At 43.5% G+C, this 25,527-nt stretch overlaps 2 protein-coding genes across 6 annotated transcripts in view; one reads left to right on the top strand and one right to left on the bottom strand.

Annotated features, from left to right (window-relative positions):
- Positions 1-141: 141 nt before the first annotated feature.
- ZNFX1 (zinc finger NFX1-type containing 1) lies at positions 142-16,532 on the bottom strand. Of its 4 annotated transcripts, XM_072350080.1 has the most exons (14): positions 16,343-16,394; positions 12,031-12,125; positions 8,736-10,889; positions 7,978-8,109; positions 7,586-7,734; positions 7,236-7,379; positions 6,610-6,727; positions 6,114-6,364; positions 5,833-5,972; positions 5,355-5,509; positions 4,566-4,711; positions 4,081-4,191; positions 3,285-3,380; positions 142-3,081 (listed from the first exon to the last, which is right to left on the bottom strand). In XM_072350080.1, the coding sequence occupies exons 2-14, from the start codon at positions 12,050-12,052 to the stop codon at positions 649-651; spliced, it is 6,051 nt and encodes a 2,016-aa protein (XP_072206181.1). In that variant the 5' UTR covers positions 12,053-12,125; positions 16,343-16,394; the 3' UTR covers positions 142-648. The 4 variants fall into 4 exon arrangements, with proteins under 4 accessions (XP_072206181.1, XP_072206180.1, XP_072206179.1 ...); XM_072350079.1 differs by lacking the exon at positions 12,031-12,125 and having other exon boundaries at positions 16,343-16,532; XM_072350078.1 differs by lacking the exons at positions 12,031-12,125; positions 16,343-16,394 and adding an exon at positions 11,155-11,663.
- A 133-nt stretch (positions 16,533-16,665) lies between these two features.
- PHACTR3 (phosphatase and actin regulator 3) overlaps positions 16,666-25,527 on the top strand; it is a 90,980-nt gene continuing 82,118 nt past the window's right edge. The window contains exon 1 of one of the 2 annotated variants that reach the window (XM_072350081.1): positions 16,666-17,171. In XM_072350081.1, the coding sequence (XP_072206182.1) occupies positions 17,063-17,171 (109 nt within the window). In that variant the 5' untranslated portion in view covers positions 16,666-17,062. The remainder of the gene's footprint in view (positions 17,172-25,527) is intronic. The other variant, XM_072350082.1, reaches the window with a different exon arrangement.

Consider the following 25,527-nt stretch of genomic DNA (forward strand, 5'->3'; position numbering starts at 1 on the left):
CACATCCGCTTCCGGAGGACGGCGCGGAAGAGGCGCTCCGCCCCGTTAGGAAAACCCTCCCGGTCACGCCCGGCAAGGAGGGGCGATGTTGGGCACAGAGCGCGGAAGTGACTTATGGAATCAAACTCTATAATCCAGAGATGGGTTATAAAGCAGGTACGTTTATTCCAGCGTTGCGCAGCGCCGGGTGCAAGGGGGATAGCTCCAAACCTGCACCCCGACTTGTAAAATGGTGACACAGAGACAGGTACATCTAATACATAGTCAATGAGCTCTCGGAGTTCTGATCCATATTCAGTAGCTCTTTAGCATGCAGACCCCTCTTGTTATCGCCCATCTTATCAGGGAGATGCAGCTCCTCTTCTGCTATTTACAACATCTAATCCTTGCCTGATGTCTTCCTGAGGTCTCACTCCTTATCTGCATCCTTCCTGCTCTCCCAGACCCATTGCTTCCATTACTCGTTATTCTAACTAACCAGATCATTCTTCTACAACTACATTTAACTATCCCCCTTCAGCCCCCCTTTGTTCCGAATTCCAGCAGAGCACCTGCTTCCTGCTTCACTGTTCAGAGGTATTACGTTTTATTGGTTACAGAAACAGCCGAGGAATGAGTGGGGAGGCAAGGAACTTTGCCAGAGAGCAGCTACAGCAGGCGCTGGAGATCCTGGAAGTTGAGCAGGTTGTTGGCTGTTTCGGACCAGGCCGCATGGGTCGCTCCGTCCATCTCAGAAGCGAGGCTGTTTGTGCTCTCCAGAGTGTGGTTTGCACCCCCGATGACCGCGTGGCATTCGGGGCACGTACTCCTCTCCATCGCCCCCCCACAGTCCCCTATCACATAGACGTGCCCATTTTTGCATTTAAACCAGTGGCCGCGCGGGTAGCCGATAGCGCTGACAATCTGCACTCTCTCAGCCTCAGTGATCCCCAGTCCCGACAGGGGCAGGGCAGCTTTGATAAGCTTCAGCTCAGCTTTCACTGCAGCCTCTTCCTTCTCCGTGAACCTTTTTGTCCCTTCCAAGATCTCACGAACCGTGGCAATCTTTGCTGCAATGCTCACAGTGGTCTTCCCGCTTGTGCCTTTACACCTTGACAAGAGGTCCAGTAGATAGGTCAATCTCTGGATCTCAGCCTGCAGATCCATGAGCTCCTGCCGCGTAAAACTGAGACGTGGCCTATCCAGCCACTCCTGGATTTCGTCTAGACGCTTTTTCAGCCCTTTTTGCTCTTTTGCATCAATTTTGCCCAGAGAACTGGTTAGGTCAGCTATACGTTCATAGAAGTTAAGCAGATTCTCAATTGCTCCAATGCTCCTTATAGAAAGATCAGAGGCATTCAGCTTATCTTCCAAAATGAGGTATTTACCGAGTAGGCTCCTCTTCAGAACACTCTTACTTGTGAGCACAGCCTGTAGTCTTTGTCTGCTTGACCTAATTTCCCATGCTGGGCCTAGGATTTTCTCTTTCACCTTCTCTATCTCAGCCAGGTGCTTTTTCACAATAGTGCCATATCTCAAACTCTTTCTGACTGGTGTCTGACAGGTAGGGCACACCTTCAGCTTAATGGCATTATCATCTTCATCCATATAACGATCAAGGCCCTGAGACTCAAAGATGTGGCCACAATCTTCAAGCTGTACAAATCGTGCATCCTCATCATCCTCAAAGCCAAAGAAGATCTGGGTAACCTCCTCATGGTCACAAACAAGGCACTTCTTTGGGCAGGGCTCTCCACAGAATCCAATACAAGGATGACCACAGCGCAGCAGCTTGGTACATGGTACATTGCATCGAGGCCTATTGCATGGTTCATGGCAAAGATTGGTACATTGATAGTGCTGGCACCGCCACTCACATGGCTCTGCACATGGAGAACAGCGCTCTCCACATTTCTTTTTACATCTGCTGTGGACACAGCGGTTCTGACAGTCAAGCTGACAGGGAGGGCATTCTATAGTGCAAGGCTGCTGACACTTGTGGGAGCAAATCAAGAAGCGCTTGCATGGGCTCTTACATGGCTCATGAAATCTTCCTCCAAAGCAGGCATGACAGGAACCTGAGCATCCATGACCACACTCCAGTTTGACAGTACACTTAGCCATACATTCAATAGGTTTATGATATTTCATCTCATCAGTCATCCAACAACAAACTTTCTGGCTGTGGCCACATTCCAGATTGACTGTAACCAGTTTAGAACACCGAGTAGTACATTCCTGCCCACAGCGTTTGTTGCATGTATGCCCACAGTCTAACTTTTTCTGGCAAGGTTCTTGGCAAATAAACTTACTGTCTGGACAAGAGCATGGTATCATCTGAAGGTGGCCACATTTAGAAACAATTTTCTCTACTATTACCATGCATGGTCCACATGGCTCATAACATAACTGTGGACAGCGATGCCCGTCTCTACAAAGCACCTTTTGACAAGGTTTCAGACACTGATACTTTTTGTGCTGCACATCGTATGGGTGGCATGCTCTTGTGCAAACATGTCCACAATCCAACCTGAATTCACAGGGATGACTACAGCCTCCTTCTGGGACTTTGATGAAGTCTGCTGCTGTGGATACCAGAGTCATGGTCTCAGGGTGATTTTGACAGCAAAGTGTCAGTGAGCGGCCGATGTTACCTTTCTCCCTCAGTGTGTGAATGACCTTGCTCCAGAGAGGCACCTTGCTCAGCATTCTCATATTTCCAATACAATACAGCCCTTTCTTAGCTCTGGACAGGGCTACACATATCCGATTAGGGATCTGCAGGAACCCAATTCTCTCCTCTTTGTTACTCCGCACGAGTGACAGCAGAATAATATCATTCTCTTCTCCCTGGTACTTATCCACTACGTAAACCTTCACACCTGCAAAAGTCTTGGCTGGCATGAGCTTGCGCAAACAGAAAAGCTGCCCAGTGTAAGTAGTGAGAATGGTGATCTGAGAAGGTTGATAATCCTGACACAAGAAGTATTTGCAAAGTTCCACCACAAACTGTGCCTCATGTATGTTTTGATGGCTTTTCCCTTCCTGGATGTCTTGCTCAGGAAAGTCATGCTCCACAAAGAAAAGGTTAGATAAGACCCCCTAAAACAAGAGAAAGAGAATCTTAGAAACAGAATTCTACTTGTCACTACAGCCTGTTTCTATGTCCCCTACTATCCACTAAAACAACTACTCTTCTGTGTAGTTAGTGCACACTGGGACAATTTCTTTTCATATCCGTAGCATATTCATCAGAAGTGACAAAGCATATTAATGGAGAAAATGCTGGATTACTAAAAACTCACTTTTACGTTCTCATATTTCAAGACTGAGGGATGGTTTTCCAAATTCTGGTAGATATGAGGACTGAGAAGCCGGGCAATTTCAGGACGCATGCGATGCTGAAACACAAAGCAGATGTATCAGTCATGAGGAAGGAGCATCCTGTTTCCCTGCCAAGAATCTGTTTTTCTATTGTACATATCATTGCTGAATACAGGACAAGGGTGAATTTACAGTAAGACTCAAGAAGGCAACATCTCCCATCCCACCCCTGCTGCCACCACTGCTGCCAGCAATCATGAGTGGTACCCCAGTATCATATAGGAAGGTAGTTGTAATAAGAACGCTGGTTTCAGTGCAAATCTACAAACAACAGCATTCTAGAGAATAAGAGCTCACACCTCATTCTAGCCGTCTCTTTTAGGCTATCTTAATACAGGACTGCTGGAGGTAGAATCAACTTCTCCAGGCACCAAGAAACATTGGTTGTAGCAATTTAACAAGAAGCAGCCCAAGAAGATTTGTGCTATCAGTCTCCACAGTTCTGGAGCAGTTTTAGATGCCACAATAGGTCATGTTTGCTGCTCTAAGAATTGTGAGAACTGCAGTGCTGTGAGTCACATAACTGAATAAATCAGACTAGAACATAATATACCATTTTAGTTTGGCAGCTCTTACCGCTCTTTTCAGGAATGAGGTAGCACATTCTTTTATTTTAGACTACTCTGTGAGTAGAAATGTAAAACCTTAAATGAACTGTAAATATTAAACAACCTAAGTTCAAATGCAATAAAGGAGTGTTTTATATCTGTTTCTTACTTGGTATTTTAGGCATACAAAGGGGAAATCAACTTTCACCAGTCGTTCAAAGAGAGACACTTCCAGATTGAAGTTCTTAGCCAGGTCATAAACATTGGCACTAGGTTGCAGCTGAAAAAGAAGGGATAGGATTAGTGCTGTAAAACACTCCTATGTATTATTAAGATATATAGTTTTTCCTATTAATCTCTTTCTATTACTGGTTTCCAGTCAAAAGGCCAGAGACACAATTCTTGCAAAAGTGCTGAATAGCAAAGTTGGGTACTGTGATAACTGAAGTGGATTCAAGCACATGTCAAGTTGTGTCAGATAAACTAAAGGATAAATCCCACAGGAACTCTACTCTGTAACCAAAGGAGACAGCACCTGTGGTATCCATAGAGACTGGCAAGCAGTACATTTTGGCAACCCTTCACATTTGGTGTTTGGTAAAAAGGTTCTAGTTCATTTGCACAACAGTCAGAGGCATCTGTCACGGATATTACCTGCTGGTGATCTCCAATGAGGATGAGATGCTGGCAAGCTTTACTAAGCGTTGTAATAGTGTGAGCCTCAAGCACCTCCGCTGCCTCTTCCACAATTACAATTCGTGGCTCTATTTTCTGCAAGATCTGACGGAACTTGGCAGCACCTGGACAAGGACAGAAGACAGTGCAATTACACAGAGGCAGTAGGATAAAGTTTTCAGAGAAGGGTTAAACTGTGTTCCAGAAAAGTCTGGGGTTCTTTCCAAAATTCCAAAAAGATGAGCCTTAGAATATGGATTTTAAAACAGCACCAATGCACCAAAGATATCCTTTATGAAGAAAGTTGTTAGGGAAGGATTAGAGTCGTATGCCTACCTTGGCCCGTTCTTGATGCTTCAAACACAGGATACCTAATGAACACATTGATCAATACACAATAAACCCCAAACTACCTCTCCAAAGGCTCATACTACTAGACTTATGCTACCTCTGCTCACCAAAAGGTGATGTGGAAAAAGCAGTGCAGGAGTGAATAGCATTTAACTCAGGCACAAGAAATGGAGCATTAATATTAGAAGAATATTGCTCAAAGTAAATAAGCAAAAGTAAATAAAAAACTGCTTGTGCAAACTTGTTTCTGTAATGGCCATGTTTGCAAAGGGAGTCAGAAATGAAGAAGGCTGCAGATTAATGTGGAACCTGATTCAGTCTGTCAAGCAGCACAGGATAGCAGTGCTTTGACAACAAGGCCCTTTAACTCATGCTGGAAGCAGTGCAGCACTGGCTTGCTCCCCAAATGCTGCACACCTGTAGTTGTCATCCCCACAACTTTGGCCTCCTTCAGAATGCAGAGATCTTCTTGCAGCCTCAGTTCTGCTAGCCTTTCAGCTGCTGCCTGGTACTGCTGTTCGTGCTGAAGAATCTTCCGTCGAATAAGCCCCTGGTAGGTCTGCAGCCAAAGCCTGGGAAGAAAGAGACATTAGTACCCACAGAAAGGAGAACAGAACAGTGATCCAAAAGTTCAAGGTGGATTCAGTTCAACTTCTTTGCCCTTTCTGAAGGACATGACTAGCATCTGTACTCAGTCCCCAGCACACACAGTGGAGATGACAACACTGCCCTGCCGATGTAGGCAGGGTAAAACCTGCTATCTTACAGGAAAAAGTTTGTTCAGATAACAAGCTGAATGTATATGGATAAAAAACCTTGGCCTGCAAGAAAGTGTTTGAACTCGAACAGTCCCTGACACCCTTGCTTGACAAACTCTATAAAATGTCTTTGTCACCTGTAAAGCCTCCAGCGGGAGTTCAAGTCAAGTTGCCACAGATCCTGAATAGCATGGGCCTCCAACTCAGACATTGCATTCAATTTATGGAGCTCAACTTTCATCTTATGTTTCATTTTCTTCCTCTGAGAAGAAGATATCTGGGGGGGGGGAGAAAAACCCATACCACTCCATAATAAGCAATTACAGCACAAATATTATCTTGTTTTTCTATATTAGCTCATCCAAATTATTCCTTACATAGACAAGCAGAGCCACAATATGCTAATATATACAGTTACCTGCCACTGTGCAGACTTCTGTTGTGGTTGGACTGTTCCTTCTTCCTCATTCTCCAGCTTCATAGCCAACAGCATACTAGCTAGTTCATGAGCCACCCTGTGCTCTTCCTCCTTCCTCCTCTGAGGCTTTGCTAAGTCCTCATCCTCAATCATTCTATCAGCTTGAATCAGGTCGGCCTCCTCTAGGATTTCCAATAGCTCTTCTTCTGCTTCACCTTCCTGCACCTCCTCGCTCTCCTCCTGCTGACCACCTGTGAGACTCACCAGTTACATGCAGGAAGTCACAGCCACTCTAGCAAAATCACAATACAGTAGTCCGATCGCCATGTGAAAATTAAGATTAATCTTTCAATTGCCTTATGCTGTCATGCATCTTCCAGCCTCTGTTAACTAGCAGTGTCTGTTTTCTGGCATGCATGCACTGCTTGTCAGATGCCTGTGGAAAATAAAAGGTTGTTTTGTTTTGTTTTTTTGTTTGCTTTGTTTTTCTATTTACCTAGATTCTCAGCCTCTATATTCCTTGCAGCAATTTGGGTGACGGCAGTAAAACCAAGGCCCAGCCACTCCAGAATCATTGAGTGTTTTGAAGTACCGTAGTAAAAGTCATCATCATCCTAATATAAAGAAAACAAATCAGTCAGGCATGTTCCAGTTCAGGCTTAGGATGATGATAAAGCAGCACCTTGCAGCATATGGCAGCTAGGAACAAGTCCCCCAAGTAACTTCCAGAGCCAGACTTCCCCAAGGCAACTCCCAGGCAGCCTCAGGTCTTCAAAAACAGCATCCCTCCTTCCCTTCAGTTTAAAGCATTCAATTGGGCACTTGTATTTTTATTCTGACAAGGATCACTGAAAATCTCTGCAGTTTAAAGTTACAAATTTGAACTCCACTTCTCTGCCAAGTCTAGCGATTAGTGGCACTTTGGCAGAGCTCACTGTTCACTCTCTTACCCTTCTAGAGGCTGAATGAGGCTAAAGGAAGCATATTTGGAGAAAATGACTCATTTATAAGAAAGGCAGTAAGCATATACTCATAAAGCACGTTTGACTTATAGAGTCAAGTAAAAAAGCTTGACTCAAAGCTGTGATTCAAAGCTTGACTGACAGAAAAGGCAACTCTTACCAGACCACTCATCAGACTGTTCCAGTGCTGGGGGGCAATGAATGCTTCCAAGTGGCGCTCATGCAGCACTCCATATGTTGTGCACTCTAAGTGCTTTGCTCCTTTATGGAGCTCCTCCTCAGCACGTTTCATCTCATAGGTTATCTGCTCAGAGAGAAGAGAGGCATCATCATATGTAGAGGAACAAAGTTCAGAAACAGGAGGACAAGAAACTGATAACATGCATAAAGAACAATAAAAAGACTGACGTTGGTGTTAAAGACAAGGTGAAAGTGCAGCTGTAGAGAAAGTCAGTTTCTCCCACAGACAGATAGCCCAATACCATCATTTCCAGTGAACTCCACACGTACATTCAGATAAGCTCTGCGGAGATGCATTGGCAGGTTGTGTCGGAACTCACTCTTCTTCCTCAGCTCCTTCAAAGTGAACTTCTTCAGGATCTCACTGCTACTTCTCCCCCCAACACGCACCATCCCATCTTTTTGGAACGTGTATATTCCTGGGAATGAGAGAGAAATAGGCAAGGGGTAGGAAGAGCAACCTTTGTCTGCACATCCTACACTGGACTGGTATGACTGAAGGTTATATTTTGTTCTTCTTCTCTTCCCCCCCATTATGCATCAATAGAACTAGTCACTAGAAAAAGCCACAGAGCTGGTCACCATGGCAGAAAGTAGGACAGAGCAAAAGTTATAGTATAATTGCTGCCCTCACTTCCATCATACTTATCAGATGCTCTTACCTTCTAAGAACTGATCCAGTGCATGGTTAGTGTAACAGACTACAAGGATGGGAGAATTCTGATCAGTTCTTTGCCATGCATCCTTATTAGTCAAGAGAGCCCGAACAATCTTCAAACCCACGTAAGTCTTCCCTGCAAAACAAGCTCAGAATCAGAAAAAGAATAACACATTCCTTACATGCAATTTCTCCCTGCCACAGCTTCCCTCGAGTCACTAAAACTAGCTTAACACAGTACTTTGCTGTACATAAAATACTCACATACTAATAGAATACAGGCAATGGTGCTTGTTGAGTTTAGGTGCCATTTAAAAACAGCTGCAATTACTCTTGAAATTGTTTATTCATGCAGAGGATCAGGGCTAAACACTTTATGTTCTAACATGCTGGCAAAGTTAATAGAGCTGCTGCACAGCAACAGGTTCCATGCTATCAAATAGTTGTAACATTTTCATCACAATACACAAGCAGTGCCAGCTGTGCCAACAGTGCATTTGGTTTCTATGGGCAACCAAATCAGCAATGTATAAGGTCAGATATGGCTATTCCAGAATATTTTAACATTCTTCCCATTAGCTTACAATAATTCTTCCATTAGCTTACAATAACTGTGCTACTAAAGTATCAATTAGGCATGGGACTAAAGCACTGGATGTAGCACTGCTGACTTTCTCTGGACTTTGCTTCCTTAAATGAACTTCCCTAAACTTCACAGAGAACTCTATAAATATAAAGAGAATTAAAGCAAATGTTTCTCACCAGTTCCAGGAGGTCCTTGGATAATAGCCAGCTCTTTGGTGAGTGCAAGACTTAATGCCTGCATTTGGGAGTCATCTAATCCCAAGGCTTCCAATGAAGGCCACTGATAGGGATCAAGAACTCGGACATTTTGCCTTTTGAAAACATCAACAAATGTATCTTCATCTGACAGGGTATCTTCCATCAAGGGTTCAAAGTTGTATTTAGTGTCCAATGTCAGGTATGCTGGCTCCTTCACCTCTTTGTCACATTCCACTATGTACTTCTGGAATGGAACGTCTTCTTCCTGGATTTCCTGCAGCCCTTCTAACACGTGCCGATAAGCCTCAAAGTAGGCAGTTGTCTCTACCATGAGGAAAGAGTCTGAAGGCTGAACCTCTGCTAGCAGTGCTCGGCTCTGTGCATCAAAACTGAGCTGCACAATCCCCTTAGCAAGTTCTTCACTGTCTCGTTCAGAAACAGTAGCAAAAAGGCATGTTTCAAAGTGATCTCTGGACATGCAGACCAGGGATCCATATAGCAACCGTTTGGAATTCTGCCATCGCACAAACTTCAGTGGTTTTATATCAAACTGGACCTTGTAAACAACACCAGATGGGGAGCAGAGTGGGGCAATAATCCTTGTATCAAAGTAGATCCTGATGTCATCAAATCTTCTCTTTCTCAAACTTTTATCCTCAAAGCTCTGCAAAAGATCCAAGATACCTTCCCTTAAGGGCTTTACAAAGTCTTCTCTCAAAAGCCGGAAATGGGTATCAAGATAAATGTTGGTGCTCTCATATCTTCCAGAAACGATATTGGGACGTAGAAAAGGTTTCACATCATGGTGTAACTCATCGTAGGTTGGATAAATGGTCATTGTACGATAGGTTTCTTCTTGACCTTCAGCCTGAGGCTGCATAAGAGTGTAGTTATCAGCTCTCAGTGTGCCTTCACGTCTCTTCTCCTGGAGGTGCTGCACAAGCATCTGGACTTTATTTAGGTTCTTCTCTGTTTCTTCTGTGATCTGCACACCAGTAGCTCTCAGGGCATTTATAGATGCTGGCAAGATTGTCAAGAGCAAGGAGATTTTCTGCACAGAGCTAGATGGGAAGATACTGATCAGATCTTGAAGAAGCAAGATGATGTTGCCAATATGTTCAGGATATTGATGTCGTACAGCAGGGACTGCCTCTGTGACCATATCAGACACATACTGTGGCAGACAGATCTTGAGAAAGTTGGACTCCTTTACCATTCCAAGAAGCTGCTGGACACTTTGTCTGTCCATTCGGGAACTGCATGCTTTTCGAAGCACCTGACAAATGAGCTGAAGGAAATTGGGTTTCATAGCTGTTTGGGAAAGAACTTCTTTCAAACCTGAACTCGAAGCAAGTGTGATGACAACTTCAGACGAGTCTTTCTGGAGGAGACTTTCTAGGTATTTGTAGCCAACCTTTTTAACTTGCTGAGGCTGCTTACTGAGCTGAGTGCCACCTGGCGTAGAGTTCTGGTTGAAACGAGGATTCCCTGCAAGCCACATCCTCCTTCCCTTACTTTCAACTTCCTGTCTGTTTCTTGGCCCTCTAGCATCTCCCTGGACTTGTCCACCTTCATACCTTTTTCCCCTACCCTCATTTTCTTGGTCATTCCAGGGCCTCCTGGCCCTCTCATGTCCCTGCCCACCTTGGTATCTTCTTCCCCTAACTTCATCATCTTGTTCATTCCATAGTCCTCCAGCTCTCCCTTGTGGTTGTCCACCTTCATACTGCTTTCCTTTATGCTTATTTTCTTGCACATTCTGGGATCCTCTGGCCCTCTCATGTGTTTGTTCCCCTTGATATCTCCTTTCTCTACTCTCATTTTCTTGCACATTCCAGGACCCTCTGGCTCTCTCATGTGCTTGTCCCCCTTGATGCCTTCTCCCCCTTCCATCATTCTCCTGCTCATTCCAGTGTCCTGTTGCTCCACTGGTGACTGGTCCACCGTGGTTTATCCTTCCTCGATTGATGAGCCTTCCAGTGCCAGCAAAACTGTCCTCTGCTTTCCCAAGTAGAGGAGCATAATTACTGGCTTGGGGGTCTTCCTTTGCCTGACATGCTGCGTTATTAGTTTGGCCTGACACGTTATTTATTCCACTTCTGCCTCTCTGTATAAACCCAATATTCGGATGATCTAAGTGTAAAAAAACAAACAAACAAAAAAACACCAAACCCAAACACTTGTTAATTATGATGGACCATATTAACCTGCCTCTCAACAGCATGTACATTTTGGCAAAGACACTGCTGTGGAGCCTCATAGGCTCCGAGAAGGTGCTGGGGGTGAATAGGGAAACGTAGGAGCACAGACTCGACAGGGAGCCGTACCGCAGGGAAGGAGGGGTCCCCCCGTGCCACCCCGTTCCCCAGCAGCCCGCTGCTCCGCGGCCGGCCCTCACCTCTCCCCGCAGCTCGGGGCTGCCGGAACAGCGGCTTATGCTCAGCGCCGTCCATCTCTGCGGAGCGAGGACGCCGCTTCACTGTCCGCTGCTCCGCTGTATTGTACTGTACAGCCCAGCCCAGCCCCGCCCGCACTGTCCCCGCACAAAGTTTCACTTTCCAGTTCCCCGTAAGCTCCGCCCGCACCCCCGTAAGCTCCCAGGGGCGGTGTCTCACGGCGGCCGCTCCACCCCATCACCGGGCAGATACGAGTCCCATAATCGTTTCCTGCTCCTCCCGGTGCCGGACCCCTTTTCCCAAGAGGCAGCATCCATACACATACCCTCTCCCTCCTTTTACACCAGCAGCTGCAGCATGACAGACTGACACAAGGCTGTTAATCATCTACCCATAGGAACTGGCACATTTCCGCAACTACTGGCATGCTGACGCTGCTGTTGTAAAGTGCTTCTGAAAGGATAAATTGTACTTTCATTTTTGTTGTTTGAGATGCATTAATAAATGCGGAATGGCAAAATAAGCCTTTAAAATAATTTCATATTTTCCATGACTCCCTGGGAAGCTCACCAATAATTTCCTTTCATCGGTGTATTCTCTCAGCTCCATCAGACATTTAATCCAACCAAGTAAAGTCAAATTGTTAGGCACAAAGCCACTACTGAGTGTTTGCTGTATCATCTGTTAGCGTCATTATTTCCTTGACAGCACAAAGGACTGCGGACTGCTAATAATAATTAGAGCTCTCTATGGTCTTAAGCAGAGCCTCTCATTGCAATGGAAAGGAAACTGCAGGTGGTAAATGAGGGTAATAAAAAATGGACCCAAACCTGGCTCAACTAACTGTGCTTTACAGAATTAGAAGTATCTCTACATACAGTGTTTGTGTGATATTTGCATTGGGCAGAATACACAGGCTGAGGCATTCCTGTGCTGTCAGCTGGTCCTCTGTTCAAGAAGTCACGTAGGAGGCCTGCATGAAAATTTAAGAAGCACATACTGTATCATTCAAATACAAAGCACCTTTAGAAATGGAGAAAACATGCTTTTTGACAGGTTCTGTTCATAATACATTAATAAACAGATTGGGTTTTTTTTGGCAACAGTTATGAAGCCAGTGAAAAAGAAGACAAAAATGTTGAAATAATTCCTGCCTTCGGAGTGATTTTGAAAGAAGTGAACCTACTCACAGCTTTCCCAACTGCTCGGATTAGATTGTGGTTAAATTATTATGACAAAACTGCAGTAATGATTATTTTTTTTCCAGCCTCCTTTATGGCAATATAACAATCTCCAGCTTTGAAGCCATGGAACAGAACATCCAACCAACTCTGTCTCTTCTAGTTAAAAATTTACTATTAAAGATGATCACAGAAAAGCAAACACTACCTCTGTCCACCAAATCAGCTGTTTTTAAATTGCTTTTCTAAGCAATCTAAGCCTGCCCTTCCAGCGTTTGCAGCAAGATGGCATCTGTGCCATTAAGAAGCCACACACTGAACTGCAGCTGAACATTACTCGCTGTCCTAACAACATTCACAACTATCATAAAAATGGTACTTTTCATGAAAGGAAGTTCCCATCCTATCAAGTTAGGGTTAAACTGCAGGACAAAACACCTTGCATGAGGAGATAAGTCCTGGGTAGATCTGTTGGAGGATAAACACAGGGCAGGACTGGGGTTCTGTAGCAGACTGTGCAACATCCTCAATGAAAGGCTCAAAAGTAAAGCAATGTTGCAAGGAGCCATTAGGGTCATTGGGGCTGTTAGGGCCACCTGCCACCCACATACCACAGCACTGAGCTCAGCTCATAGCCTGCACTGCGGGGCCAGCGGGTGTTCCTTGTTTTGGATGTCTGAGACCATGGAATGCTGAGGGTGCAAATGAAAATGATAAGGAATGTCCAGCCACGTTCCTTAAGAACACTGTGCCTATATAAAGTAATTTGGATAAAAAATTCTTTTGCTCCCAAATGGCAGTGAGGAAAGGAAAATCTGGACGTGCCATGAAAGTTGTATATACTCATCTTTTCCTCATCACTTTGAAGTTTGAAGGGGAGGAAAATGGAAAAGAATGGAAAGGAAAATCATATCTATCCCTGTGTTATTTCGCACGGTACAATCAGCCCCGCAGCCACCCACCTTTCACAGCACAGAGCCCTCCTCTCCCTCCTCATACAGTCCCTCCTCCTACCATCCTGCACCACAGCAGTGACATCCCTAAGGCTCCCCAGAGGCCTTTGCACACCTGAGATACCGACTCCTTCACCACAGACTGAGACACTGCTGTTACTGTTTAAAGTTGTGCCACTGTAGTCACTGATTCAGGGTAGATGCCAGCCTTCTCTTTGCCACTGCAGTTCTAGCAAGGAGATGCAAGAGCAAAGCTGTTTGTCAGGAAGGCCGGCAGCAGAATAACTGCATTGCCTGGTATTTCTGCCTGCTTCTTCCCTTACAACATGACAAGCAACTAGACAACTTCCCTTACAACTAGAGCTGCGACAGAAAGCAAACATGAAAATCAGATGGCTGATTCCTGGAATAGCTCCTCAGTATCCAAGATGTTAACAGTGAATACGTACATGAACCCACCAATAAATGAGTCCCTCATGCTTATTCATTTTTCATTTGCCTTCCATAGTAGCAACTACATCATCATGCTTTGGGGAAGGCATCTCGCAAGTCTCAGTGCTGACAAAGTTTTGACTGTGGGATGGTACTTCTGTCTGTTCTCTCTGATGTGCATTTATCTCCTTGACAAATAAAGGCTCAAAATAGGCCCTGTGCCCTCTTTATCACACAAACACTAAATAGAGACAAGAGCCTTTTAGGCACTGGAATGTTTTTCTTTGTTGTTAGTGTAAAAACACAGAACTACAAGTTGGCAGAAAACCTAAAAACTAGGTTAAGACACACAAGCACCAGAACAAATGCTTTCTTCTGCTGCATCTGAAGGAAACTGCCCCGAGCGAGGCTTCTTGTCCTATGGTCATCAGCACAATTGTAACGTGAAGGCAGTTACTGTCAATCCAAACATACCCTGCACTGATTTTTAATGTTACATTAAAGATGTAAACTATGTTCAGAGATTATACAGTCTTCAGATTAACAAAACTGAGCTTGTTTGATATTCTGGGATTCAAGAAAAGTAGTGCTGCTATGACTCGCCTCCTTTTTTCCATTTCCTCAGAGAACTGTTTCTTTCTGACACAAATTAGGGTCATGAAACAGTTCAGATGTCACCAAGCAGTAAGCTCTAACCATGAATACCACCTACATCACTGTGTGTTAATACTACTGAGTATTGAGTACCAAATGTACATGCATTAGTTTGGTTGTGAAATAACTGGTTACATTTTATCCCTTGTCTTTCTTGCATGGATATTTCATTTGAAGAAGTTTTTGTTTTGTTTGTTTGTTTTTCCCTCCCACTAAACAGACTCCCAGTTGCAGAAGTATCCACCACTAGGCTAGAAAACTCATCACTTTTCATCACAAATACCAAAGGCCAGAGATCCTTTGAGAGGGAAATAAAGAGATCAGATCATCGTGCTTTTACTTGGGAAACGCTGCAAACTCGTTTACCAGACAACTTAGCTTTAAACATATAGGCTTAACAGTCCATTTTTTCCTCACACTGCCTCTCCTAAGGATGACGGTTCACTTGGAAACAAGGTGGCCTAGGGGCAGCTCTGTCAGCTGGCAAGCACAGTACCCAGGATTTATTCCCACACTGAGCCTCTGGATGCTTGGTTTGGATGGAGTGAGGGAAAATGAAAGGTTTCAACTCAGTTAAAGCAGCAGGGCAGATTCTAGACATGTTTGGCTCATTTCTACCTGACTACATTTTAGGATCCAAAGGGACCCCATGAAGTGCCCTCTACAGAGGCAATCAGAACTTGCTTAAGAACACCACTGTGTGCTTTTCTATAGGGTGCAATGCTACTTTGAGGGGTTGAAAATGTTTTAATATATTCATCCTGCACTAATGCCAAAATCCGATATCAAAGTACATATTTTATATAAGAAATGAGTGCAGTGCTTCTTTGCGGAAGGTGGGCGCGTCGATTAATACAGACCGAATTTCACAGAACCATCCACATTTTCTAGTATGACCTTAGAGTTACATAAAGGAAAAAGATAAAAATAGCCATTTTTCTCTTCTTTTCAGGAATAGAAGAGGGTTCGGTTTGTTATTTCACTATAAAGGGGATATTTCTAGATTAAAAACTGGACTCAGGGCGTATATCACACTGTGCTATCCAGATGCACAGAAATATCTGTTTGTTGTCAGTCGTTTTCAGAGTTCCTGACTCCTTTTCAGTGTTGAATCACAGTAACTCAAAAGCTTGGCTATCAGGGCAAAAGGGTATAAATGAATTCCAGGCTCTTTAAAGCCTCCTTTAAACAAAGCATTCGAGTTTTATCTGTTTATTTGGTCCCTTGGGAAGGTTTTAGGCTGTGATATAAATGGCTCATTTAGCTGTCCTTTTGGAATTAAGATGAGCCACTTAGCTCAAAAGGCTTGGAAGAAATTCCAGTAACTGACACTGAAAATGTGTCAAGATGGCAATAGTAAGCTCTCAGAAAAGTACAGATCGCCCTTACTACCTTAATTCACTCCATCACATTATGATCCAGCTTTGATTAAAAACCCCACATTCTCCTTCTTGTTTTGGGTGTGTCTTAATCAAAGCCAGAGGGACCAGCACACACTGAATGAGAAACTCTCAGACTTTGCTTCAACCCCTTTGTTCAGTTTTTGTTCTCCTGATGATATCTGAACTCACTGCTATGAGCACATCCAGGCCATGTGGAAGTGCACCAGGACAGCCGTGCTCAGGTCTCAGTCAAATACAGCTTGATAACAACGACTGAGCATTACATGCAAACCCACAGGCTTCTTTTGCTATAGCAGATCTCCCAGTTGCCCAAGGCTCAGGGAACACAACCCAGGGTGACTCCCAAACGCAATGCACGTGTTGGCCATCGAGGAAACAAACGACTGCATCAATGGGAAACGCTCTGGTACAAAGTTACATCCTTAAAACCTGGCAGACGGACCCACGGGGCAGCAGGAGGTTGGACCGAAAGGGGATTCATCACACTGCTGTGATAACCGGAGGGACAACAGCATATAACCCAATTAGGGGCGGGGCGGCGTTGCCAGCACAGCGCTCAAAACCCACCTGGTGTTACGCGTCGAAACTCACGTGTCATCATAGCAGGGAGGACCGTTCAGCGGAAGGATCATCTCGAAGCAACCCTTGATCCTTTCTGACCGAGCTCTCAAACCGAACCGCTCATCCCGAACCACGACGGGCTCAACGCGGCGCATCCCGGGGTCGCTCCCTACTTCGCAGCCCCCTCTACCGGGCGGGGCGGAGCCCTCCGTGAGTCACGTGCTTCTGGAAGGGGGCGGAGCCTCGAAGCCGCGCGCACCTGCGGTGTCCTCCGCCTTTGTGCAGTGCAGGTGCGGCGCCCTCACACCCCCCTGGCGTGACGTCACGCTGCCGCTCGCGTGGCACCATGGGAGAATCCCGATGTTTTCCGACGGATGCGCTCAGCAGCGCGGCGGCGTGAGGCGGCTCCGGGAGCGACGCGCGGGGGCTGCGGGGCTCCGGGCGGAACGACGGCTCGTATCTCGGCTCTCGCCCGGCCCCGCGGGCGACATGGCGTACACACCCCCTGAAGAGGCCGCGGCCGTCCTCTGAGCGCCTCGGTGCCGGTGAAGGGCCCCGCCACAGCCTACCGACCGGGAAGATGCTGCCGCGGCTGGCGCTGCCTGGCTGACGCCTCGCCGCCGCGCCCCCGTCCCTATTGTGCCCCCGTCCCCATTGTGCCCCCGGCGGCCGCCGGCTCCATGAGCGCCTCCTCCTGCCCCCGCCTCTGAGCTTCCCGCCCGCCTCATGGCTGCATCGGAAGAAGGGCCCGGCTGCTTTCTCCCGCGAGGCAGGTCGCAGAGTGACCCCAGCATCCTCACCGAGCCCGCTGGCCCCGGGGCCGGGGAACACGCAGGTAACGGCCCCGCGCTCCGGGCAGTGCCGGGGTGGGCGGGGGGCGCGTCGCGATCCGCCGCCGCTTTGCAGCCCTCTGAGAAGCGGGCAGGCGCTCGCTGCAACGGGCTCCGACGCGCTGCCGGAGGCGCGGCTGGTGGCTACCGGGGCTCTGCGGGCAGCGCCGCACCTGGGCTGCCCCGAGCGCGTGGGGCGGGGGGGGGAGTAAGGGCTCCTGTCTCGGAAGGGAGTGGGCTGTTTGCGTGCCATCACCATGGAGACAAGAGGCAGCGGGGTCGCAATTAAGCGCTTTCTCCCCTTAAGAAGGTAATTTTCACTTCATGGGGAGAAGTGTGTAATCTTCTTACCAAGTGTGGCCACAGAGGGTGGTGCCGGGGGGACACGGCTGAATTACCAGCAAATAAACTGAATATTCTGATTAGATCTGTTTTTTTTCCCCCCTCTAACACTGGTTTTTAGCTTAACTCCACACTGAGGAATGATTCTAAATGTCTGTAGGCAGTGAGTCAGTAATTGCAGATGTCAGCACCTAAGCAATGACCACCCCTTTAGAGGAAAAAGAAACAAATAACTGCATCACTTCAATGGGATGTGATTGCAAAGAAAGGCCCAGCAATAAGCTAGGAGCAAATGCAAAGAGCCAGCTTACTCCGGGTTTATGTAAGTAGACAATAATGCAAGCCTGGTAAGAGAAAAGGAGCAATGAAAATAGCACAAGACAATGAATGGACTGTTGATACTCCCTGCCCATTACACTGAATTCTAAACCCAGAAATAGGTTCGGGGTTTGGGTCAGGCACTGTCAGCCTGAAAGAGGTAGTCCCAAACTGTATTTAGGGACTAAAATCTAGTTCTGGTTTATTTCAAATTACTGAGTGAATAAAACCTTCCAGTCTCTTTTTGGTACACCTGCCACGCTGTTCCCTTCTGGTCCAATGTGTATGCTTATATGTTCATATTTGTACCTATTTTAAGTTTTCTCACTTATTGGTTTTATCAAGTAATTCTAAGCACCTTGGTCTAGAATGAAATACAAATTAAATTAAGCAAAACAATAGATGATTTGTCTCTAATGCCCAACAGTTCCAATTCCTTAAGTAAAGGGAACAAAGGACTCTAACATGAACTGCTCCACTCATTCCCAAAGGGGCAATCTTGACTGAAAGGAATGTATGCTTCTACCATTTGATTTCTGAGAGCAGAAGTGACTAATGAAAGGATTATATATTCAGTCTCACTTTTAATTCCCCTGCGTTGTTTTCTGCTAGGCAATTACTTGGATCTTTGTGAAATATACAACAAAGAAAGTATACAACATGTCTGACACACAGACAAAGATATTTATATTCAAGTTGGTTTTGTGTGCGTGTGTGCGAGGAGAAAGAACTATCAATACTAAGATAGCATTTTTCCTCCTCTAAAACAGACTTTATCTGGTAAGAGTGTCCCACTGCAAGAAAGAAGCTATAGTCATATGCAAGAAAAGATGGCTCTTAAGGTATTATAATAGATATGCAATATGTGGAAAGAAACAAAAGGTGCTAAATACATATGGGTTTAGTCCTGGTGAGTAAGAATAATTAGTGGTAGAGCTGCATGTTCAGTAAGCTTTTTCAGGTTTGCCATATACCGCTTAAATTTGTTTATCAGATAATACTGAACATCTGCACATTCCCACCTGATAATAAAACAAATTAAATATTTTACTCTTACTCTGAGTAATCACACAAAAGCCTGAAATATAGTTTATACTGCTGTAAGAATGATGTATGGTTTAGCGTTTAACAGATTTTATTTTACCATGTTATTCTGAAAAATTGTCATTCCCATTGTATGATCAGAATAATCAGTCGAAAGACTTAAGTAAAACTAGGAGTATTAGGAGTGCTGAAGGGTACCTGAAGGGTACCAAGTTTGTGTTTACATCCCAATCCTGCTCACAGACTCGCCTATTAGAGAAGCACAAACATGTAGAATTCTTTGTTCATTTAAAAAAAGATAAATGTAAACACATGTTTAAATTATGTGGACAAATAAGCCAATATCAAATGAAGGTATGACTGAAGGATCCTTACAGAAACATCCCTACTTTTGTGTGGCATTTGAATAAGGTATTTCTGCTGGAGGTTATGTCTTTTTCCTGAATGCATGATGTGGTGGGATTATTCTGCACCAATTCATTGTGCGAAGTCTACTGTAGGAAAGGATATGTAGATAATGTAGTGGTAGATGAAATCTGCCTTCTTGTTGTCAACTGGTCCACTGTTATATGCAATTTTATGATGAACTGCTGGTTGAGATTTGATCTCAAAATTTCCCATGTGAGAAACAAATACTTAAGTTGGTTGGTTGATCTGTTTCTTTTAAGAAACTCCTCTTCCAGTGATACATGAAATAACTTAAGTAGCTGTCTGGTTCCAATAGCCTAAGATGTTAGAAGACATGAGAAGTTCTGGACACTTGTAATCCTGACTGCTGCCAGCAGAAGTTGCAGTTACTCCAAGCATCAAATAATGGAGGCTTCACAATAAAGATTATTATCTATTTGTTTTTCTTCACATTCACTGGAGAAGTGAGAAGCTATTCTATAAGCTTGATTTACTGGAAGAGATGTGATCTTTACGGACCACAGTGAATTTCTTAACGTGAAAAAGAAACAACTACCTTTAAAAAACAAACATATTACTGACATCTTCTTAAATGTTCCTGTAGTAAATAAGATAAACAAGGCATTCAGTGAACCAGACTAGAGACAGGTAATAGCTACTTAATCTAAAGCAAAGATACAAATCTAGGTCCTTCACTTGCTATGTTAATTAAACAGCAGCTCCTCACAGTGATCAACTAGGATACCACAATTGTATCCTGAGAAGAAAATATGGACCTTGTTATCCATTGTAAGCTTCAGTGACAAATAGATAACTTCCTCCAGCATTTGCATGGTGCATGTTGTTCCTGTTCTTTGTGTAGGAAATAGTAGGAAGATAGGAAGGAATTAATGTTTCTTCCCTTTAATCGAATCAGTTATTTCCTCAAGCAGTAGCATTACATCTCATTGACAGCTACCTTCACATGATCTCTGGTTGAAGAAGACTGGTTGAGAAGCCTCCTCCATCACTATGCTAAGCAGTGGTGTGCTTCAAGATCTGGCAAGCTAAAGCTACTTCAGAACAGTTGCTCCGGATACTCCATGTTGCTCTGTGATCAGCAGCACACGGCACTGAATTAACTCAAGGAGAGAAAATGGGATAAAAATTCATAATCCTTCATCGCTGTTCTTAGTTATTGGAATTCAAAAGTATTATAGCAAAAAAACATTTATGTATTTCCCTAGGCAGTTGGAAGAGACTTGATGTGATGTGTTCTTGTCTCTGGGCTGAAGGACTACCTCACAGGTAGTATAAGGACACAAGCAACCTAAGTAATGCCTAGGAAAGGTTATAAGGCAATAAAACATTGAGTATAGGAATATTCTACACCAGAGCTTTTTATTTTTTAATTTTTCGATTTATACGTGTATGTATAAATATATATTTAAAGCTGTAAGCTAGCCTGGATAAACTGTAATTCCCTTCACATGCCTAACAAAGGCCCACTTTCTTAGGGTTATTTTATGCTGGTAAAGATTTTAATTACTGACATATTTATTGCTTCAAGAAGTTCTCTGGGTTTGAGTCTTGTACGTGGCATTAGGAGACTTGCTAGCAATTGGAATGTCATGCTTTCCCTCCTTAGCCATCAGGACATCACACTAGCAAACTGTCTGATGACAGGGAAGGTTCAAACACATATTAAAAGTAAAGTAGGTTTGTGCTGTGGATACTTGTAGGAAACAAAGGAAAGGCAAAGAGAAATGGGTACAGTTGGACTGCAGAGACAGATTGGTGACAACTTTCTAAATCTGCACCAGTGACTTTTGCTGTAAAACTATTCATTCCATGCCCATAATTCAGAAAAACCTGCAATTGTGCATAAGTAAAAACATGTACTTAAGACTCAAGAAAATTGATAGTGGGGTGAATCTCAGGACAAAAAAAGATGCTGTTGATGCCCTGCCTGTCAAATTGCTGGTGCTGTCACCACTTTGCAGTTGTTCAGATCACTGCAACTTAAATCAGGGACTTCAGTCTTATCCATGATGTACTCTGTTGATCTGATACTAATGCTCAAGCCAGCCTACATATGAAAATATTCACAAGTTTCTTCTACTGGAAAGACTTCGGACTCTCTTTCAGTTTCCTGTATCAAGTAGTCTGTTCTGTTAATAGAATTTGTTTGTCCTGCATGGTATTTCTTCTGAAAAAATAAGTGTGCCAGGTCTCCTACATCCTTTTCCAGCAATACTAGTTTATGACCAAAATTAAGCTAGGAAATGGTTTTGCTCCACTTTATAACTTTACCATGTTTTTCACATATATGAAGTTTTGCATTATTTTAAGTTCTTTTACTCAAAGTCAGCAAGTATCAGATCTGATTCAGACTAAGGGCTCCCAGCTGAAGATTACTGTTCCACATATATTTAGTTTCTCATATGATACCAGAGGGACTGTACTGAGTAGCCACACAGTTGAGACTAGAAATGTGCAGATATTAATTCACATTCCAACTTAATATCCTATTTCCATTGAAATTCAAATATCTGCCTTGTACAGCTCCCCAAGGCATTTGTTATTTGTGGAATGTCCAATTCCTGACATAGCACCATAAAAATCACCACAATATCACCAGTTAGTGCAATGCTAGGTAACCTTTAACAAAGGGGCTATTGTGCTTTTGGGAAGCTCTGTTTCTTTCTCATCAGTTCTCCAGTTTCTTGCTGATCTGATCTATGTGCATCCAAGTTCCTGTCACGCAGGGAAGCACAGAACTCCCTTCATCTGTCCTGCAGTGGAACATCTTTTCCTGCCTCAGAATTTCCTCCCTAGTGCAGGACTCATCTGTGGCAGCTCTTCTCCAGCTTTCCAGGATGGGAGAGTAATCCCCCATTTTTGGAGAGGAGAAGGGGCACAGGGTGCTTAGGCAAGTCCTACATGCAGGACTTAATGCACAAACCATCAATTTCGTTGCTGCACATGTGTGGATTCACAACATTATTACGATATCATTCTGTTGCAGATCAGTGAACAAGATGAATGCTTCATACAGACTACCTCATTCTGTCTGCCTGGATATTTTACTTACTGAAATTGAGAATATTTTTGGGGGATTTGAGACAGAGATAGGGATATAATGTCTTAACACTAACTTTTGCAGCAGTGGAATGAAACCTATTAATACGCTGTTCACATTGAGGGTTGTTTGTAGGCTTTTCCAAGATCTACTACTGCTAGGAGTATTTAGACATATATTAGACATCTGTAAATGAAATATAGACCTCTAATGGGGAGGGGGGGGGAAGCATTTTACAGGTTTTTTTCTCCTAAATCCCAGGTTGGCAGGTAGTTTGAATGTTGCTGAAAAGATATTTAAACCCTTTTGTCCAAGAAGTAGAAGTACTCATTACACACCATAACATAGACTGAATTTATGATTCAGGTCAACATATGGAAAATACTTGCTAGCATTTTTATTATGAGTTCCATCCCCCCCCATCTATAGAGGCTCTGGAATCCTTGAAAAATAACAGCCCTGTTTTCCTCCCATCATTACAATCACTTACATCTGGTGATTGATTGGACCAAATCTCACTTTGAAAGGTACAAGCTTAAGTGATTGTTGCACAGCTCAAATGTGCACTCTTCTCCCACACTGCAGATCCTGCTGTGCTTTGCTGCTCCAGATGCCTGCTCTGTCTCCTGTTCTCAGTGCTGCTAGCAAATTCCTTGGCACACATAGAAGATTAGATCTAAACTTGAGTATCAGAATTAGAGTACTATTCCTATTGCATATCCTTGGAAAGCATTTTCACTAGTTATCTAGCTAGCAGGTTCTAATATCCTTTGTTTCTCTTGTGGAATCAGAATTCAGCTCATTAGTTCTAGCATGTGTTAAATATTCTGTCTTCTCTAGTTCCTGGGAATCCTCTTCCACACACTTGACAGAACCAAGTTAAACGTATACAAGTTCTTTCTTCCCAATTATGTTTAGTTGCAGCAACTGTACTCCAGCATTACAAACAGCAGGGATGATGTACAATATGCAAACAACGCAGGATTGTTTTTCTTTTCCTTATTGCTATTTTACAATGGTATTAAGTAATGCATCTGCATCTAATTGAAGCAATTCTTAGACCCTAAAGATACAACCATCAAAGCAAGCTGTCCAACTGAAAAAGAGCTTCTTCAGAGTTGCAATATCTCACACAACATACACAGAAGTATTAGAGGTCTCTTCTATACTCAATACAAAGGGCATTTCTGTTTTTCTCCTTAACTCTTCAGATGCTTTTATGTATCATAAAAGAGCTATCACGGACAACAAAAAAAGATTCAGGCTCAGATTCTCCAAGCACAGATTTCTAGACTGAGTAATACCTATGGGTCATAACTGACATAATGCACTATTGTGCCAGTTGCTGTGCAGCATATAAAGAGAAACTGTTCTGACTTTAACGAGCTTTTTCTAATTTGGGAAAGACATAAAGCAGCAGAATAAAACAAGAGGTTCTCATTTCTTTCATTTGGTGAATCGAGATTAATTTCCTCCTCTGTGTTTTTAATAGCAAGCCGGTGACACCACTGGAAGTTGACTCTGGATTTTGTAAGGCCCAGTTCTTATTGTAATATTGATTTCTTTAAAATTAATGTATTTGCAGTTTCTTGTTCCCTAGCTTCCAGTGTCATAATAACAGAAAACAGCTTATGCACAGGACACAGGCAAGTCTAGTCTCTGACTCTGAGATTTAGCATAAGAATTTCTATTTGTTAAAAGCCTTTGCTAATTGAGTCTTTATGCAGAATGCTGTTTCATTTAATAGGAGAACAAATGGAAGTCACGGGCTTTTTAATGAAAGATGGAAAGGGATTTTTAATATATGTATTTTTTAATGCTTTTCCTTCTCCTCTGCAATTAATCTACCTCCTAAAACCCTTTTTTGATAGGAAGCAGGGGTTGCTGGGAACTTGACAGAGAACTGAAGTCATAAAATATCTGCTTGTCCACTATTCCCTTCCTCCCACCCCTTCATGGCATTTTAAAACCACATTTGTGGCTTTGCATTTTAAAATTTAATAGCTAGAATTAATTACTCTAGCTTTTCTGGGCAGGTTAGATCTGTAAATACCAAAGACTAAGTAAAGCTAAATATGATACTTTTGTTTTGCTTCCAAATGTAGATAGAATTCATATGCTGATACAATGGATTCTTTGTGCCTTCAAAACCCATGCCTTTGTTTTAAATTCAAGTTGATTTATGGTATAATGTACACCCAATTTACACATGCCCTAGAGAGCCCATCATATAACTACTCGAAGCAGGTCAATAGCTTCGTGATTGAGTTGGCATAAATATTTCAGTAAGATGATCTTAATCAAAGAGTATCTTGCTTTCAGTAGCATGGTAATATCCTGTAATCACACATGGTTCATGCATGCAAACCTCTGATTTAAAAGAGGTTCTTATTCATAAAGCACTTCATGGTGTATATAATGAAGAGAGAGCTTGTGTTCACTTCCTTATATTATTATATTTTAACACCATCAAACCCCATTCTATTGCAATAACTATCAGCTGGACTTAAGTCACTGCACTGCATCAAGCCAGCAAAGCCTTCAACCTTTCCTGCAGGCTGCTACATCTCTCTGCTACATCTCATCTTCCCTCTGCCTTTCCTATGTTGATCTGTGGTGAACATCTGTCACATTTCATTCAGTTGCTCACAATAGTCAGCATCTTAATTTTGTGATGAGACTTTAAAATTCTTATAACAATATGAGGAATGCTCTCCTGGATCAGAATCTGTATGGAGTATTTACATAAAGCAGACCCTCCCAGCAGGAAGAGTTCACTCCAATTCTACAGGGGAATTGTACCTCCCTATTTCTACAGGGGAATTGTACTTCCCTATTTCCCTGACTTGTCATAAGAGAGAGGATGAGATTGCTTTGCAAGAAGTGGCCACACTACATGAGAAAACCTTAGCTTGCAAAGGTAAAGTGTTTTTTGCCTGCATGTGACCAGCAGAAAAGAGGGAGACAAGGGATAGAAGCTGATGACTGCAGATTTAAGACTGAAGTCTGGAAAGTTTCCACCACAATAAGTAGTGTGACAGCGTTATTTCAATTGGACCTGAGAATTATGAATGGGTCAGAGAAGGGAAATAATTAAGAAATATCTCTTCTCAACCAGTGCATCATGGTCGGGTATATGGCTGAACAGCCAGGGACCACTAAATTAACATCTGCATTGTGATGACATG

The sequence above is a fragment of the Excalfactoria chinensis genome, chromosome 15 (genome assembly GCF_039878825.1).
Source record: "Excalfactoria chinensis isolate bCotChi1 chromosome 15, bCotChi1.hap2, whole genome shotgun sequence".
Taxonomy (NCBI): domain Eukaryota; kingdom Metazoa; phylum Chordata; class Aves; order Galliformes; family Phasianidae; genus Excalfactoria; species Excalfactoria chinensis.

Excerpts from the sequence above, each read along its gene's own strand:
- ZNFX1 (XM_072350077.1), bottom strand. The coding sequence starts at position 11,016 with ATGAGGCTCCACAGCAGTGTCTTTGCCAAAATGTACATGCTGTTGAGA. Across the intron at positions 6,728-7,235 it reads ACAGTCTGATGAGTGGTCTG|GATGATGATGACTTTTACTA; the intron begins GTAAGAGTTGCC and ends TCTTTATATTAG. Across the intron at positions 5,510-5,832 it reads TCCCGCTGGAGGCTTTACAG|GCTTTGGCTGCAGACCTACC; the intron begins GTGACAAAGACA and ends CTTTCTTCCCAG.